The 18,358-nt window shown below is 44.4% G+C and overlaps 1 protein-coding gene across 1 annotated transcript; it reads left to right on the top strand.

Annotated features, from left to right (window-relative positions):
- The first annotated feature begins 8,391 nt into the window (after positions 1–8,391).
- Positions 8,392–12,812, top strand: LOC104672982 (gamma-crystallin D-like). The gene is made up of 3 exons (XM_010376853.2): positions 8,392–8,400; positions 8,511–8,753; positions 12,475–12,812. The coding sequence occupies exons 1-3, from the start codon at positions 8,392–8,394 to the stop codon at positions 12,745–12,747; spliced, it is 525 nt and encodes a 174-aa protein (XP_010375155.1). The 3' UTR covers positions 12,748–12,812.
- Positions 12,813–18,358: the final 5,546 nt, after the last annotated feature.

Raw genomic sequence — 18,358 nt, 5'->3', positions numbered from 1 at the left:
GCAGTCTTCACCTATAGCACAATTGTGTCCAGAGCACAAATTCCCAGGATTGAAGAGAACCTTAAAATATTATCTGATTCTAGAGTGTGAGCTTTGGTGTTATAGGGAAATCAGAATGAACTGAATAAAGGGAGAAAGGGATGAAGTCCAAGGAAGGAAGGGTACAAATAGAAAAAAAAAATTGTTTAAGATGTCAGTTACATTCAATATTCTTTTATTTCTCTTTATAAAGGAAAAGAACTGTAAGGTTTTTTTTGTTTTGTTTTGTTTTGTTTTGTTTTGTTTTTTGAGACAGGGTCTTGCTCTGTCGCCCAGGCTGGAGTGCAGAGGCGCGATCTCGGCTCACTGCAAGCTCCGCCGCCCGGGTTTATGCCATTCTCCTGCCTCAGCCTCCCGAGTAGCTGGGACTACAGGTGCCCCCCACCATGCCCAGCTACTTTTATTTTGTAATTTTAGTAGAGACAGGGTTTCACTAGCCAGGATTGTCTCCATCTGCTGACCTTGTGATCCGCCCACCGTGGCCTCCCAAAGCGCTGGAATTACAGGCGTGAGCCACCACGACCGGCTGGAATTTTTTTTTTTTTTTTTAACTGGAGAGGACAACAGGTAGGGAATGCAGTGGTGCAATCTCGGCTCACTACAACCTCTGTCTCCTGGGTTCAAGTGATTCTCCTGCCTCAGCCTCCCCAGTAGCTGGAATAACAGGTATACGCCACCATGCCTGGCTAATTTTTGTATTTTTAGTTAGAGATGAGGCTTCACGATGTTGACCAGTCTGGTCTCAAACTCCTGACCTCAAGTGATCCACCTGCCTCGGCTTCCCAAAGTGCTGGGATTACAGGAGTGAGCCACTGTGCCCGGCTGACTATAAGAAATGTAAAGTAAACTTTGTTTTAGACACTCTTTAACACCTTTATAATCCATGGAATTCACCCTGTCTTGGGAGGCAATTCAGATGGTACCAACTATTGGCAAACATTTACACCTCTTCAGTCCTTTGTGATAATGAGGAGTTGAACGCCACAAGAACAGCAGAGGGAGAAATATGAACCAACTTTTGAGCCTACTTCTAGGAATCTATCCTAATAAACAATTCCTAAACATGAAAAAAAAGTGTTGTGCACAAACTACTCACTCAATATTTATTATAATAAAACTGTAGCAGGACAAGCCACAGACAAAACCCCTCAGACACCGAGTTAAAGAAGGAATAGCTTTATTCGGCTAGGAGTTTCAGCAAGACTCACATCTCCGAAAACCCAGCTCCCCGAGCGAGCAATTCTTGTCCCTTTTAAGGGTTTACAACTCTAAGGGGGTCCGCATGAGAGGGTCATGATCGATTGAGCAAGCAGGGGGTATGGGACTGAGGGCTGCATGTACCAGTAATCAGAATGGAACAGAACAGGACAGGGATTTTCACAATGTTTTTCCATACAATGTCTGGAATCTATAGATAACATAACCAGTTAGGTCAGGGGTCGATCTTTAACCAGGCCTAGGGCGTGGTGTGGGGTTGTCTAACTGTGGATTTCATTTCTGCCTTTTAGTTTTTACTTCTTCTTTCTTTGGGGGCAGAAATTGGGCATAAGACAATATGAGGGGTGGTCTCCTCCCTTATTCCCCCACTTTGAGAACCTAACTCATTAGTGGGAATTCTCACTTTTATTTTCATTACCCATGTCTTCTTGCAAGACAGATCAATAGTGATTCATATAGTACACTTGTGCTGAAGCATTTTGGTGAACTAAGGTGGTGATGAAGCTTTTTATCATTTGAAGAAGTACAGGTTGGCCGGGCGCAGTGGCTCAAGCCTGTAATCCCAGCACTTTGGGAGGCCGAGACGGGCGGATCACGAGGTCAGGAGATCGAGACCACCCTGGCTAACACGGTGAAACCCCGTCTCTACTAAAAAATACAAAAAACTAGCCGGGCGAGGTGGCGGGCGCCTGTAGTCCCAGCTACTCGGTAGGCTGAGGCAGGAGAATGGAGTAAACCTGGGAGGCGGAGCTTGCAGTGAGCTGAGATTCGGCCACTGTACTGCACTCCAGTCTGGGTGACAGAGCAAGAGTCTGTCTCAAAAAAAATTAAAAAAAGAAGTACAGGTAACAAACAAGGGAGCAGTAGCAGGTTCCTATACTATTATAACTACTATTATAAAAGTTTTAAATCCTCCTAGTGCTGGGAACCATTTTTCAAACATGGCCATAGGATCAAATCCATGCCATACTTGCACAGGCACATGTGCCAGTTTTGTCATATTTCTAACTAGGTCTTCAACAACTTTCCCTTGATCATCTATGTGTAGACAGCAATTAGTAAGGTTAAATTTCCCACAGATCCCTCCTTTAGCTGCTAGCAAGTAGTCAAGAGCCAATCTATTTTGATAGTTAGCATTTCTCATTGGAGTTTCTTGCCGGGCCAAAACAGTCAAGGCTCTGCCAGTCTTATTAATGATTATTTCTAAGATAGCTTGTAATCGTATGATTCAGTTGAGTATGTAAATGGGGGTCCTGTATCCCCACAAGCTGTCCTGTGCCCAAGTAGCAGGCCCATAATATGTATGATTCTCTCAGGGGGCTATTTATCATCTTTCCAATTTTTTATAGCTATGCTTCTCTTTTCGCAGGAAGCATAGACAGGGAAGCCCAGGAGTTCACCTGTCTTTATGAGCAGTAGGAAGAAAGATGGTTTAATAGTGCCAATAACATGACTACCTGCCCACTGGTTGAGTAATTTGGTGTAAGGCCTATGCCCACATATCCAGTATAATCCACTGGTGGCTGTCCAGTCCTGGTGGGACTCCGGGTGGGTCCACACGGTTTGCAAATTTGGGAATTTACTAAGTGGATTTTTCTTAGTGTGGTTTGAACGCCACTAGGTGGCTGTGTTTGTAGTATTGTTATACAGTTTTTTGCTCAAGGCAGCTGAGTCTTCCCACAGGAAGGATGAAGTCCCTCCCCACTCTTGCTATACAGTATTGTCTAATGATTGAGGCTTTTAGAACCCAGAAGTTATCAGGGTGATTCTTTTGAGCCAGGAATTCATCAGGAACTGGGTCTGTAGGTACTAATTCTGGGGCTTCCCATGGCCATTGATCTCCCATTATAGTTCCTCCACATACGTAACATGAAGTGACATTGAGAGACTAGGCTACATGCTTGGCTAATTGCAAAAACAGATTTTTTGTTTTTCCTGAAATTTCTGGTACTGACACATTTAGTTCATCATAGAAGGTTTGAAATACTGGCTCAGGAGAGCATTTATAAACTTCTCCTCAAACCACAATATTTACTCAAGGATCCAGTCCAGCCCCATCGATTCCTAGGGTTACACGCTCCCCTTTTTTCCAGGGAGGATCAAGGGGGTTGGTTATTGCTAGTTCTAAGGGGTTACACTGACCACTGGTACAGGAAGGGCCACTTTTCACTTTCCGAAGGTGGACAGGATTTTTTTCATTTTTTATCCAAGTAGCCTAAATGACACAAGACCAATATCCACATTTATTTCTACACAGCCCTAATTCATGATGAATGTACTTATTTTCTGCCATATAATCTCTTTTCTAATTAAGAGAACCACATCCTGTTTCTAACCTACTACTGTTAATGACAGCACAGGCATCAAATTTCAAGGTGACTTGTTTGGGCACCCCTTTTTTTCCTGTTTTGGCTAACACTTTACTCATATCGTTTATGAGCCCCCACCAGTCCTCAGTCCTTGATCTTATTTCAAAAACTGTGGTCATGGGAGGCTCAGATGGGTCATAACACATATCAGGTTGGTCATTTCCTGGGCTACATACCTTGTATAGAATAGCATTATACAAACAAATTCTTTTTAGAGTCCCTGTACACTTATAATAACCATAAAATAATAGGACTGTAGCAACTTTTTGTCCTACCTCAGTGACTTCATGTATACACTGGAAACAGTCCTCAGTCTGAGGAAGGTCAGTTGAAGTCCTTACTGCATAAGTCCAAATTTTAAGGAAAATGAGTCCCGCGATGAGTTTTCCCATGCTTAGGCCACGGGTGGACCAGTCAGCTTCCGGGTGTGACTGGAGCAGGGCTCGTCGTCTTCTTCAGAGTCACTTTGCAGGGGCTGGCGAAGCTGCTCCCCTCCATGTATAGCTCCCAGTCTACTGATGTTCAAGAATGGTCTCTGAGGTTGGGCCCACTAGAATAAACTGAGTCTAATGCCTCTACACAGTTATGTCCAACTGGGCTCTCTGATACCAGGAGCAAGGTGGCAGGGTTTAGGGTGTTACAAACTTCAATGGTTATGTGGGAATTTTCACATGGGAAGCTTTGGTACTTAGTTAATCCATCATTTGTTAGCCAATGATGTCCTTTGGTATTCATCAAAGTTACCACAGCATGGAGGGGCCTTTATATTCAGGTTTTGCCAAAGAGTTAGTTTATCTGCTTCTTGTGCTAACAAGGCCATTGCTGCCAAGGTCCTTAGACATGGGGGCTAGCCTTTGGAAACCCCGTCTAGTTGCTTTGACAGATAGGCCACTGGCCTTGGCCAGGGCCCCACAGTCTGGGTTAAAACTCCGACTGCCATATTCCTCTTTCTGTCACATAGAGTGTAAAGGGTTTTTTCAGGTCAGGGCTGGGGCCGACATGAGTTTTTTCTTTTAACTCATGAAAAGTTCGTTGCTGTTGGTTGTAATAAATGTGGTTTATCCAATCTACATTTTTATTAACTGTCACTCACCAAAATAATGACTCAAATCCTGCAGCTATTTGATTTTAAGCTTTAAATTGATCTGGTATTCCTGTGGGACTTCAATTGTATCTAAATAGATGTGAGAGTCGAAAGACCTATAAGAGGCTTCTCTCACTTTACAATGTCTTATTTTTTCCTCCCTCTGGTAGATGAAATGTCAGGGTGAAAGGGAGAGCCAACTGGACTAAAGTACAAATGCCACTCCAGTTATTTGGCAGAGTGTCCAGTAAAGGCCCACCACAATACCACCACACATCTGCTCGGGGATGAACAAGGGCTGACTGATTGATAAGTTCTTGAAAATTCTTAAGCTCACTGCATCCCTTCAGGTCTCCAAGGAAAGCTAAGTTTCCTCCTTGTCATGAGAGACACGAAGTGAACTTAGTGTTGGGAGACAGAAGCTGGGTGGCCCTTAGGGGCTGACCCTCAGGGTGCCGAACTTTGGGATATAGCAGAGACAGTTTGGCACAACTTATTACTCCAGGCTGCAGAATCCTGGAAAAGAGCTACCATGCAGCCCACACCTGGTTGACTGGGGGACCACCTTAGTGGAAAGGGGATAATCTGGGCCTCTGGCCTGCCATGTGCACAAGCACAACAATTGCTTTTGTTTAACGTGCAGATGGAATATTTGATCCATTCCAACCAGGTATTTGCATCTTGGTATCCTGTCTTAATTGCCAACGTTTGTTTTAAGTCTTTAACGTCCATGATCCTCTAGTAAAATGAATGTATGATTTTAGGAAATTACAAAAACCAGTTGGGGCAGTCCATCCTTGCTCTTTAGTGGTCCACAGAACGTTGAACCAACTACGACGTAAAAGCTCTACATTATGGGGCAAGACTCCTGGTCTACACTGGAATCTTTATCGAAATTTCCCAGATTTAAATGGCCCTAATTTACTAAAGGCCAGTCTGAGCATAGTCAGGAAGGACAGAGGTACTTTTCTGAAGTAGAGAGCTTTCTTTGACTTGGCAAGTCCCCACAGGGCGTAACAAGGCAAGCATTAAATGCAATAGTTTGAGGCGCAATTGACGGTTATGTTAATAACTAGATGGTCAGTAATAGAGCGAGGAAAGAAGAAAGAGTAATATAATAGAAGAAAGAGTTAAATTTTTCTTAGCTTCAGTTTGGTAGGGTTTTCCCCTGGGACTATGGCCCACAACTCTGAAGGGGATGGCGCTTTCTTGACTCAGTTGTGATGAATCCATCCTTTTTTCGCTGTATGAACAGCAGTCTCAGTGGTTTGCACTGAGAAGGAAGGACCCTAGGCTGATTCGAGTTTCCTTTTTTTTCACCCTTTGATGAGAATGTGATCTTCAGGCTGGTGCTGGTTTACCAGAAATTCTAGGGGTGGTACCTGTGCTAAAAGACTTTTAGTTTTGAGGGAAACTCTGTATTCATTAAACAGTAACTCCCCAATCCTACCTCCTCCAATCCCTGGTAACCACCATTCCACTTCCTGTCTTTATGAATCTGACTATTCTAGGTACCTCAAATAAACGGAATCATACAATATTCATTTTTCTGTGTCTGATTTATTTCCCTTCACATGTTTTCAAGGTTCATCCATATGTGCCATGTGTCAGCATTCCTTATTAGGAATAAGGAATAAGGAACTTCCAACTTCGATTTTTGCAAGACTAATTTGTTGATTTGGGGTCCCTTGAGATTCCAAATGAATTTTAGGATAGATTTTTCTCTTTCTGTGTAAGGAAATCACTGAGATGTGATAGGGATTGCACTAAATCTGTAGATTGCTTTGAGTAGTACTGACATATTAACAATATTGTCTTCCAATCCATTAACATAGGATGTGTTTCCACTTATTTATGGCTTCTTTAATTTCTTTCAATATTTTGTAATTTTCAGAGTATAATATACTTGTTTTTTTTAACTTGACATATGGTAAGCATTTTCCATACCCTTAAATAAATTCTTTGACAACATGATTTTTGGTAGCTGCATAGCATCTATCTAACAAGTGTTCCATGATTTATTTAATCAATGCCCTATTCTGGACATTTTATTTGTGTCTAATTTTCTATATTATAAACACCATTCTGATAAAATATCACTGTTCATAATCTTTGTATGCATCTTTAATTCTTTCCTTTGGACAAATTCCTAGAGATGGAAATATTAGATCACAGGTGTGAGAATTAGGAGTTTTTAAATATACATCAACAGTGCTACTTTTTATACAAGACTATGGCTTAAAATCTTTTCTCCTTTCTACTGCTTTATAGTTTCTAAATTTTCCACAAAAGTTATAATTTTTAAAAGAGAAACATGTAAATGAGGCTTATTAAACTTATGTAGATCACATAAAATTTGTCCAGAGAAAGCTATTTTTTAGTATTAGACTTAGGTAGCAAGAATCCAAACTAAGGAGTGAGACTGGGTACACCAAAGTTATTCTAAATCAGTGGTTCTCAGTGGGGGGATGGGGGGTGGATTTGCTTCCCCGGGAACCTTTGGTAATGTCTGCAGACAGTTCTGCTTGTCACAACGGGACAGTAATGCTACCAGTACCCAGCTGGTAGAGGCCAGGATGCTGCTCAATGTCCTGCAATGCACAGGACAGCCTCCCCACCCAGCAGATAATTTTTGGCCCCAAATGTCAAAAGAGTGCTGGCTGCGGTTGAGAAACCCTGCTCTAAAGAGAGTGGAACACCAGGAGGCACCGGTTCTCGGCAAAAGGAAGGAAGACCCCAGTCCCTGGAGTCAGAGCCTTAACTAGAGAGCCACAAGAGTTTTGCCCCAGGGTGAAGAAGGCAGAATCTTTGCAAGATTGTAGGATTTTCAACGTGTTATATTTGCATGTTAACTTGCATTTGTCAGCAGCTAGAACCAACTAAGCTTAGCCTTTGGTTAGCAAAGATGTTAGTTAAATAGAAAGTTACCAGTGTAATAACTGCCAAAGGGTCGCTTCACGAATCCCAAAGTTGAGGGTTTCATTGTCTGTGCTGAGGCAGGCACGGTGCTGAAGCTCAGCACTTTCCTGCTTCCACCCAAGCTCCAGCCATCAGAGCTGAGGCCAGGTGCCTAAACAGGGCTTCCTCAGGCCCAACCCCTGGCATCCAACCTCCTGCATTAGTTATCTGATACCCTGCTTATAAGCAGGTAGGATCATAGAGAGGTTCTCTTAAAGGAGAATTACATCCTACTGTAAACACCCCGAGGAGAAGGCAAGATCATCCTCACGTTTCACATTTCACACCAAGAAAACTCTGTAATCTAAACGCCTCATGCTGTAGTCCATTTCGACCTTAGACTTGGTCACTATTCAGCGTTGTTGCTCAAATTGAAGTTATAAAAGGTAAATAAAACATTTAATTATAATTATTAACTCTTAAGAACTTGCTCAATTCCATTTTCCCAAATAGGCTTTATGTAGAGGCCCAAAAGGCACTGACAGTTTTAACCAGATCATCAATTCGAAAGCTTTAGAGAGTCTAAGAGAAAACATACAATAAACCTCCCACCCCCACCCCCACAGTCATTATATAGAACAGAGAGAGAGAAAAAAATGCCCTTGCTCCCCTCCGCGGGCCCCTTTTGTGCAGTTCTTGCCAACGCGGCAGCCCTCCTCCTGCTATATAGCCTCGCCGCACCGCCGCCCCACCCGCTCAGCCTGGCCGTGCGTCCAGCCAGCCATGGGGAAGGTGAGCTCAGCCCGCGCCCCGGGCCCCGGGAGCTTCCTGCATGGCGGGGGCCGGAGACTGGGGCAGGGGCAGGCCTGTGAGCCCTCGCCTTGCCTCGCCTTGCCTTGCAGATCACCCTCTACGAGGACCGGGGCTTCCAGGGCCGCCACTATGAATGCAGCAGCGACCACCCCAACCTGCAGCCCTACTTGAGCCGCTGCAATTCGGTGCGCGTGGACAGCGGCTGCTGGATGCTCTATGAGCTGCCCAACTACTCGGGCCTCCAATACTTCCTGCGCCGCGGCGACTATGCCGATCGCCAGCAGTGGATGGGCCTCAGCGACTCGGTCCGCTCCTGCCGCCTCATCCCTCACGTGAGTGCAGTCCCACCGGGTCCCTTCCGTGCCCTCGAGTCTCATCAGTTATCCACATGGATGATTCACAGGACAGGCGATGGGATGGGATGGCAGCCTTCTTTTTCCTAGCTCTAACTATATTCTCTTTTCCTTTATTAACATCCGTAAGGTTTCCTCCCATTGAAGAAGTATGTGATGCAGTGCTTTTAACTGGACGTCGTATTTTATTTTGCTAAAGTCAAACTCACCTCTACTGGGAATAAGTTGTGCGTGGCATTCGCTCAGAGCGTCTATGCCACAGGTGATAGAAGAGCAACAGATTAATTCCTTGCTCTTAGGTGCCCATAGGCTAGGTGGCTATTTCTTACTTTGTCTGTAAACAGGGCTGATAAGAGTAGTTCCTTTCTAGGGTTCCAAAGAGGGTAAAAGGAGGGCACCTGGCACAGGTCAATACCCACCCCCAAGTATTAACTATTATTATAAACATCAGGGGCCTGTCAAGTCCTGCCTTCTGATTGGGCAAACCAGTAATCAACAATGAGATTCCAATAGCTCCTGCAGGGCCCCCTGTTACCCAAATGAAGCCCCAGCAGGCTGGAATTTCACAGTTAGGGATTCCGTAAAGTTGACTGTGACAGTCCTGGGAAAATGAACCATTTTTGTGAAGTCTGAAATCCCCTCACAGGGTTTAACAGCTTGATAGGGACCCAGTCTGGCATTAGGAGCCCAAAAACTTAGATTTCTAATTTCAAGTTCCAACTCTTCTAATTACAGACTGTAAGATCCACTTTACTAGCAGTCACTTAAACCTCAAAAAGAATTGCTTATGAGAATCTTCCCTAAAGAAAAAAAAAGTATATATATATATAGAGAGAGAGAGAGAGAGAAAGTCTCAAAGCCAGATTTGAGAGCGAAATGACATTCCTGATCAGCTCTTAACAGAGACAGAAGAAATGTCATTAGAAGGCTCAGATGGGGATCCAGAATCCGAGCTCCAAACAAAAAAGATTTTTTTTTTCTTTTTTTTTTTGAGATGGAGTCTCGCTCTGTTGCCCAGGTTGGAGTACAGTGGCATGATCTCGGCTCACTGCCACCTCTGCCTCCCGAGTTCAGGCAATTCTCCTGTCTTGGCCTCCAGAGTAGCTGGGGTTACAGGCACACGCCACCACACCTGGCTAATTTTTGTATTTTTAGTAGAGACGAGGTTTCACCATAATGGTCAAGCTGGTCTTGAACTCCTGACCTCAGGTGATCCACCCGCCTCGGCCTCCCAAAGTGCTGGGATTACAGGCATGAGCCATTGTGCTCTGCCCCTAAAGAATATTTTAATGTGGAGGAAGAAAAGCATTGAGGCAATGGGAAGGAATAAACAAATGAAGGAAGAACAAGTGCTCAAAACAAGAGACATGGTCAGGCGCGGTGGCTCACACCTGTAATCCCAGCACTTTGGAAGGCTCAGGCGGGCAGATCACCTGAGGTCAGAAGTTCAAGACCAGCCTGGCCAACATGGTGAAACCTCGTCTCTACTAAAAATAAAAAATTAGCCGGGTGTGGTGGTGAGTGCCTGTAGTCCCAGCTACTTGGGAGGCTGAGGCAGGAGAATTGCTTGAACCTGGGAGGCGGAGGTTGCAGTGAGCCAAGATTGTGCAACTGCACTCCAGCCTGGGTGACACAGTTGTGACTTCGTCTCAAAAAAAAAAGAAAAAGATCTTCCTTTTAGACAAGGTTTCTCTCTGTCACCCAGACTGGCTTGAGTAGTGTGATCATAGTTCACTGCAACCTCAAACTCCTGAGCTCAAGTGATTTTCCCACCTCTTTTTTTTTTTTTTTTTTTTGGTAGACATAGCGTCTCATTGTGTTGTCCATGCTGGTCTTGAACTCCTGGGCTCAAGCAATCCTCCCACCTTGGCCTTCCAAAGTGATGGGATTACAGGCATGAACCACCATGCCCAGCTGCTCCTTCATGATCTTGAACTTCCATTTTTGGGTATTACCTAAAACTGATTTGTAAGAGCACATGTTGGAGGTAAGAACTGAAACCTAGTTCCCTTTGTGAGGGCTCTTGCTTTTCGGCATGTTTGAGTAGCAGGGCTTAAAACAGAAAGGCATGGATGAAGGATTGCTTGGGCTGGACTTTCTTCTTGTATTGCCACCAATCTGAGCCTCATTTGGGTAAAAGCAATTCAACCTTCTCTCCCTCTAGCTTCTCCTAATGCTATTGAGATTCAAAATAATATCTTTTGCCAGGAATACATTTGCCTTTTTGTTTCAAAATCTTATTATTTGCCGGGAGCCGTGGCTCATGCTGTAGCAGGACAAGCCGCAGACAAAACTCCTCAGACACCGGATTAAAGAAGGAAGAGGATTTTTACTCGGCCGGGAGCATCGGCAGACTGGCGTCTTAAGAACCGAGCTCCCCGAGAAAGAAATACTTGGCCTTTTTAAAGGCTTACAACTTTAAGGGATCCACGTGAAAGGGTCGTGATAAATCGAGCAAGAGTGGGAAACGTGACTGGGGACTACATGCATCAGCTAACAGAACAAAAAGTTTTACAATGCTTTTTTCACCCAGTGTCTGGAATTTACAGATAACACAAGTAGTTTAGGCCAGGGGTTGATGTTATTATTATTACTTTGTTTAACTCCTAGGGCCAGGTGGTGGTGCCAAGGTTGTCTGGCTATTTATCTTACTTTTGTTTCTTTCCAACTTTTTGCTTTCTCCCCCTTCTCCTGTCTTATAAACTAGGGAAAAGGGGAGATGGGGAAAAGCTGGGAAGGACAACAGGAGAAGTGATGGTCTCATTCTATAATGCCTGTAATCCCAGCACTTTGGGAGGCCGAGGTGGGCGGATCACGAGATCAGGAGATTGAGAACATCCTGGCTAACACGGTGAAACCCCGTCTCTACTAAAACTACAAAAAATTAGCGGGCGAGGTGGCGGGCGCCTGTAGTCCCAGCTAGTCGGGAGGCTGAGGCAGGAGAATGGCGTGAACCCCGGAGGCGGAGCTTGCAGTGAGCCGAGATGGCGCCACTGCTCTCCAGCCTGGGCGACAGAGACTCCGTCTCAAAAAAAGAAAAACAAAAAACAAATCTTATTATTTTATGTGTCATCCAACAAGAGCCCCAAACCATCACAAATTTATGAAGGAGAGATCAAAACAAATACATAAAATATTTAAAAGTGGTCCTGAGCAGGACCAGCGTGTCTATTCATGTAGATTGTACCAGAAAACTCTAGGGAGCACCATTCATACCAAATGAACGGGGAATAGTGCCCTCTTGAGTTTCACAGTGCACAACCTATCCAACTATACACAGCAGCCCTGGTGTTAGCAGTGTCTTTCTTTTAGCTGAGTCACTGTTGATACAGGATTTTTTTTTTTTTTTTTTTTTTTTTTTTTTGAGACGAGTCTCATTCTGTCGCCCAGGCTGGAGTGCAGTGGCTCGATCTCAGCTCACTGCAAGCTCCACCTCCCGGGTTCACGCCATTCTCCCGCCTCAGCCTCCCGAGTAGCTGGGACTACAGGCGCCCGCCATCACGCCTGGCTAATTTTGTTTTTGTATTTTTAGTGGAGACGGGGTTTCACCGTGTTAGCCAGGATGGTCTTGCTTTCCTGACATGATCCGCCCGCCGCGGGAGCCACCGCGCCCGGCCGAGAAAAAAAATTTTTTAAATCATCCTCCCAGGAAGTCAGGTTTTTCTGACGTTCCCTCTTCTGCTGTTTGCTGAACCCCCAGGCCAGTTCCCACAGGATCAGGATCCATGAGCGAGAGGATTGTAGGGGCCAGATGGTGGAGATCACTGAGGACTGCCCCTCCCTTCAAGACCGCTTCCACCTCAGTGAGATCCACTCCTTCAACGTGCTGGAGGGCTCCTGGGTCCTTTACGAGCTGCCCAACTACCGGGGGCGGCAGTACCTGCTGAGGCCCGGGGACTACAGGCGGTGCCAGGACTGGGGGGCCGCAGATGCCAGAGTGGGCTCCCTGAGGAGAGCTGTGGAGCTCTACTGAAATGTTTTTACTCTATCCTTTGCTCCATCTGGAAACTAATAAAATATTTCCGGTGTGTTCCATGCAGTAATGTGTCCTCTGTTCCTTTCAGCCTCCTTGGAAGGGCTCAGCAAAAATCATGCTGGGAATCATGTGGATTTTCTTGCATGTATCAGTGGAAAGGGGCTGTGAGGCAGCAGCTAAGAGCACAGCTCTGGGGCCAGAATGCCGGGACCCATCTCCACTTACTAGTGATTGTTGTGGGGCAAGTTACTTTTAACCAGACTCCCAGACCTCCTGAATCAGCAACCTCCACAGAGCGCCCTGTGCATCTGTGAGGCTTAACCAGCTCCCTGGGAAGGGTTATGATGTGGAACATTTGGGGCCCACTGAGTAAAAGCCTTTTCTCTCAAAGTGTGGTCTGAAAACCAGCAGCACAAGGCATGCCCTGGGAGCTTGTCAGAAATGCAGAATCTCAGGCCTCACTCCAGACCTGCTGCTTCAGAATCTGCATTTTATTTTATTTATTTTATTTATTTATTTTTTTTAGAGACAGGTTTTTTACCCTGTTGCCCAGGCTGGAGTGCAGTGGTGCAATCACGGCTCACTGCAGCCTCAAACTCCTGGGCTCAAGTGATCCTCCTGCTTCAGCTCCCCCGAGTAGCTGGGCCTACAGGTTGCATCACCACATCCGACTTAAAATTTTTTTTTGTAGAGGTGGGCATCTCCCTATGTTGCTCAGGCTGTTCTTGAACTTTTGGCCTCAAGGGATCCCCCTGCCTTGGCCTCCCAAAGTGCTGGGATTATAGGCATGAACCACCACATTCAGCCACCCATGGAGCTTTCTAAAAATGCTGATGCCTGAACCCCACTGAGACATTAATTCTTTTTTTTTAATTTTTTTTTTTTTGTTGTTGTTGCTGTTTTGAGACAGAGTTTCACTCTTGTCGCCCAGGCTGGAGTGCAATGGCACAATCTCCGCTCACCGCAACCTCTGTCTCCCAGGTTCAAGCGATTCTCCTGCCTCAGCCTGCCAAGTAGCTGGGACTACAGGCACCTGCCACCACGCCTGGCTAATTTTTTGTATTTTTGGTAGAGACGAGGTTTCACTATGTTGGCCAGGCTGCTGGTCTCGAACTCCTGACCTTGTGTTCTGCCCGTCTTGACCTCCCAAAGTGCTGGGATTACAGGCATGAGCCATCGTGCCTGGCCGAGACATTAATTCTGAAATAATTACACAATTTTCAAATAATTTCTCTCCTCTGATTTACATTTTACTGACTTAGGTAAAGCTTTATTGGAAAACAAGATTTGGATCCAGGACCAAGATGACACTTCCTGCTTCTTTCCAAATCAAACTAACCACCATCCACAGGCAGAGCAACTATGGATTGCAAATATTCTTTCCTGGGCCAGGACCTGGCCTGGTGACAGAGTCAGGCAGTGAACGTGGCCTGGACAGTCGGCCCAAGCAGAGACAGCCACAGAGACCGAGTGATGGTGACAAGGGGGCTATGATCCATTCCAAGCTGAACTTTCTGTTGATTAGGCCACTGAACCACCTAAACACCAGGGAGACATTTACTTTGCTTAGGAACAAGATCGTGAGACTATGAGGTCTACTCAACTCGCTGTGCTTAAATTCACCATCAGTGGAATTTATTATTAACAAGTGTTTCCATTCATGATTCATGAATCTCCTTTTTCTTTGTACTCTTCTTCTCACATCTTCCTTTATATTTGATTTGTGACTCTATGATTTCTTTTTCTTTTTTTAAGCAAAGAGTTGGAAGCCTTTTGTGCCACACAGAGACTAAATGAATAAAAATTCCTAAGTGTCAACTGTTTAAAGTAGCTTCCATCGCTTCCATTTAGAAAATGGTTTTATTTAGTCTGGATAAGAGCTCCACCTTGTGCTGGCCAGAAGGAAGGCAAATATGATTTAAAAGCCTTTTCCAAAATCACAAATAGAGGTTATTTTGCACCTTTAAAATATACTCAGCTATGCAGTATATGCAGGTTAAGCTTATAATTTAGCCAGTGGTTATTAAGCAAATATAAATTGTTTGAGATCTTTGTGACACATCCTAAGCATTCCTAAGAGATAGTGAAGAGAGGCATGCCAATTGGTCTTGTGTTCGCCCCAAAGGGTGTGGCCTTTTTGAATGGACAATCCAGCATCTACACCGTGCTTTTTAAAAGAGCTTTATGTTGGCTGGGCGCAGTGGCTCACACCTGTAATCCTGGCACTTTGGGAGGCCAAGGCGGGAGGATCACCTGAGGTCAGGAGTTCGAGACCAGCCTAACATGGCAAAACCCCGTCTCTACTAAAAAAACAAAAAATTAGCTGGGCGTGATGACTCGTGCCTGTACTCTCAGCTACTTTGGAGGCTGAGGCAGGAAAATTGCTTGAACCTGGGAAGTGAGGCTGCAGTAAACCAAGATCATGCCACTGCACTCCAGCCTAGGTGACAGAATGAGACTCCGTCTCAAAAAAGCAAATAAACAAAAAATAAAAGTCTTCATCCTCCATCTCTCAACGTCTGACAGGCCCACATGTAATTTATGAAACACTGAGTTCATGAATAAAGCAGACCCCATATCCATGTTCAAATATTTCCTCCACTTCATTTTCAAGCTCAGTCTCTGGTTTGTCTCGACCAACTGTTTGTATTCAGAGATAATGATTGTATTCAGAGACAACTGATTGTATTCAGAGATAATGGACAGTGTACAGTGTTATTCCTCTTCTGCCCATTTCTGCATTTGAAAGCCACAACCTTGATCTAAAATAATACCTGCTGGGCACAGTGTCTCACACCTGTAATCCCAGCACTTTGGGAGGACAAGACAGTCAGATTACTTGAGCCCAGGAATTCCAGATCAACCCAGACAACATGGCGAAACCTCATCTATACAAAAAAAAAAAAAAAAATAGAAAGGAAGAAACCACATGCAAAGAAAAAAAATAAATAAATAACACCCAAGCTATGCACCTTCAGGTTGCTTCAGATATTTCCCTTAAGTGATGTTTGTCTTTCTGCCTTGTGAAAGTTGTCAGAATCAGCCGGACGCAGTGGCTCATGCCTGTAGTCTCAGCACTTTGGGAGGCTGAGGCGGGTGAATCACGGGAGGTCAGGAGTTTAAGACCAGCCTGGCCAACATGGTGAAACCCTGTCTCTACTGAAAATACAAAAAAAATTAGCTGGGCCTGGCGGCACATGCCTGCAGTCCTAGCTACTCGGGAGGCTGAGGCAGGAGAATTACTTGAACCTGGGAGACAGAGGTTGCAGTGAGCTGAGATCGCACTATTGCACTCCAACCTAGGTGACAAGAGTGAAACTCCGTCTCAAAAAAAAAGAAAAAGAAAGTTGTCAGAATCAAAATAGAGTGACCAATTAAAAGAAAACAAAACCCTGACAAATAGGGACAGGGAAGGTTATAAAGAGAAGGTTCTCGTGCTTATATGCTTGATAACAAAAAACGATCACAAAAGACTGCAAAAACCACAACCTTGCACACAGAACATTGCGACTTTATATTAAAAATACTTCTGCAAGGACATCTGCCCAGCAACTGCCTGTTCAACCTTAGACTGGTGTCACCCTTGTTAATGATCTTTGTAGTCGAGGATAATTATTTGAAAACAATTATGTAATCCTCATTTTTTCCTTTGAAAACCTTTGTCTTCCTTTAACCTCCCTGAATATGCACATAGTTTACTATGGCATGCATATTCCCATTGCAAAGCTCCACTCCCAAAGAAATATTGTTTACTTTTAGAGAGTCCCTCTCTTGTTTAGGTTGACAGTCTGAACCCTCATACTCCCAGCTGACTCTGATTTAGCAGATGGGAATTCAGAACTGTTGATACAGCTCACAAATATAGTTCATGTTCTCATACCTTTGGGGCTTTATGTACCACATGAAAGGAAAGCACTGCAAATAAACCCAGATCCCAAAGCCCTATGTGGTCACCAGACTCTGACTTTGAAGCATACCCTTTCCTGGTACATATACACAATGGAATACTATTCAGCCATAAAAAAGAATGAGATCCTGTCTTTCGCAACAACATGATGGAACTGGAGGTCATCATGTTAAGTGAAATAAGCCAGGCACAGAAAGACAAACATCACATATTCTCACTTATTTGTGGGAGCTAAGAATTAAAACAACTTCACTCATGAAGATAGCGAGTAGGATGGTTACTAGAGGCTGGGAAGGGTAGTAGGGAGTGAGGAGGGAAGTGTGGATTGATATAGTTTGGATCTGTGTCCCTGCCCAAATCTCATGTGAAATTGTAATCCCCAGTGTTGGAAGTGAGGGCTGGTGGGAGGTGATTAAATCCCAGGGGCAGATTTCTTGTGAATGGTTTAGCATCACCCCTTGGTGCTGTTCTCATGATAATTAGTGAGTTCTCATGAGATCTGGTTATGTAAAAGTGTGTAGCATCTCCCCGCTAGCTCTCTCCCTTGCGCCTGCCCCAACCATGTGACATGCTGCTACCTCTTTGCCTTTTACCATGATTGTAAGTTCCCTGAGGCCTCCAAGAAGCTGAGCAGATACCAGCATCACGCTTCCTGTACAGCCTGTGGAACTGTGAGGCAATTAAACCTCTTTTCTTTATGAATTACCCAGTCTCGGCAGGGCTCATGCCTGTACTCCCAGCACTTTGGGAGGCCAAGATGGGCAGATCATTGAGATGAGGAGTTCAAGAACAGCCTGGCCAACATCACGAAACCCTGTGTCTACTAAAAGAACAAAAATCAGGTGGGCATGGTGGCGCACACCTGTAATCCCAGTTACTTGGGAGGCTGAGGCAGGAGAATTGCTTGAATCCAGGAGTCAGAGGCTGCAGTGAGCCAATATTGCACCGTTGCACTCCAGCCTGGATGACAGAGCAAGACTCCATCTCTAAATAAATAATCCAGCCTCAGGTATTTCTTTATAGGAATGTGAGAATGGACTAATACAGAGATGATTAATGGACACACACAAAAATAGAATGAATAGGACCTAGTTATTAATAGCGCAACAGGGTGAGTATAGTGAAAAAATAATGAAATCGTACATTTTAAGATAACTAAGAGTATAATCAGATTGTTTGTAATACAAAAGATAAATGCTTGAGGGGATGGATACCCCACCTACCCTGATGTGACTATTACACTTTGCATAGCTGTATCAAAATATGTCATGTAACCCATTAAATATATACACCTACTATGTACCTACAAAACATTTAAAAATTAAAATTAAAAAAAAAAAAACTTACCCTCTCCTACTCACTCTGACTCTGTGGCCACCTGCCTCACCCTTCAGGGCCCTGGCTTGGGAATAAGATAAACCTTATCTTACCTTACTATTTTTTCTTTCCATAAAATTCAACTCATCTCCTCTCAGCTAAGTCTCACCATCAGGCTCTCCACAGAGACCGCTCCGTTCCCCATTTTCAGATTTTTCTTCATGGTTTTTATGTCCTGCAGTTAACTTTTTCAGTTACTTTGTAATGCTCTTTTTTTTTTTTTTTTTTTTTTTTTTTTTTGAGATGAAGTCTCGCTCTGTCACCCAGACAAGAGTGCAGGGGCACGATCTCGGCTCACTGTAACCTCTGCCTCCCAGGTTCAAA

Source organism: Rhinopithecus roxellana, chromosome 14, assembly GCF_007565055.1.
Source record: "Rhinopithecus roxellana isolate Shanxi Qingling chromosome 14, ASM756505v1, whole genome shotgun sequence".
NCBI lineage: Eukaryota > Metazoa > Chordata > Mammalia > Primates > Cercopithecidae > Rhinopithecus > Rhinopithecus roxellana.
This window is presented reverse-complemented; position numbering and strand designations above follow the sequence as displayed.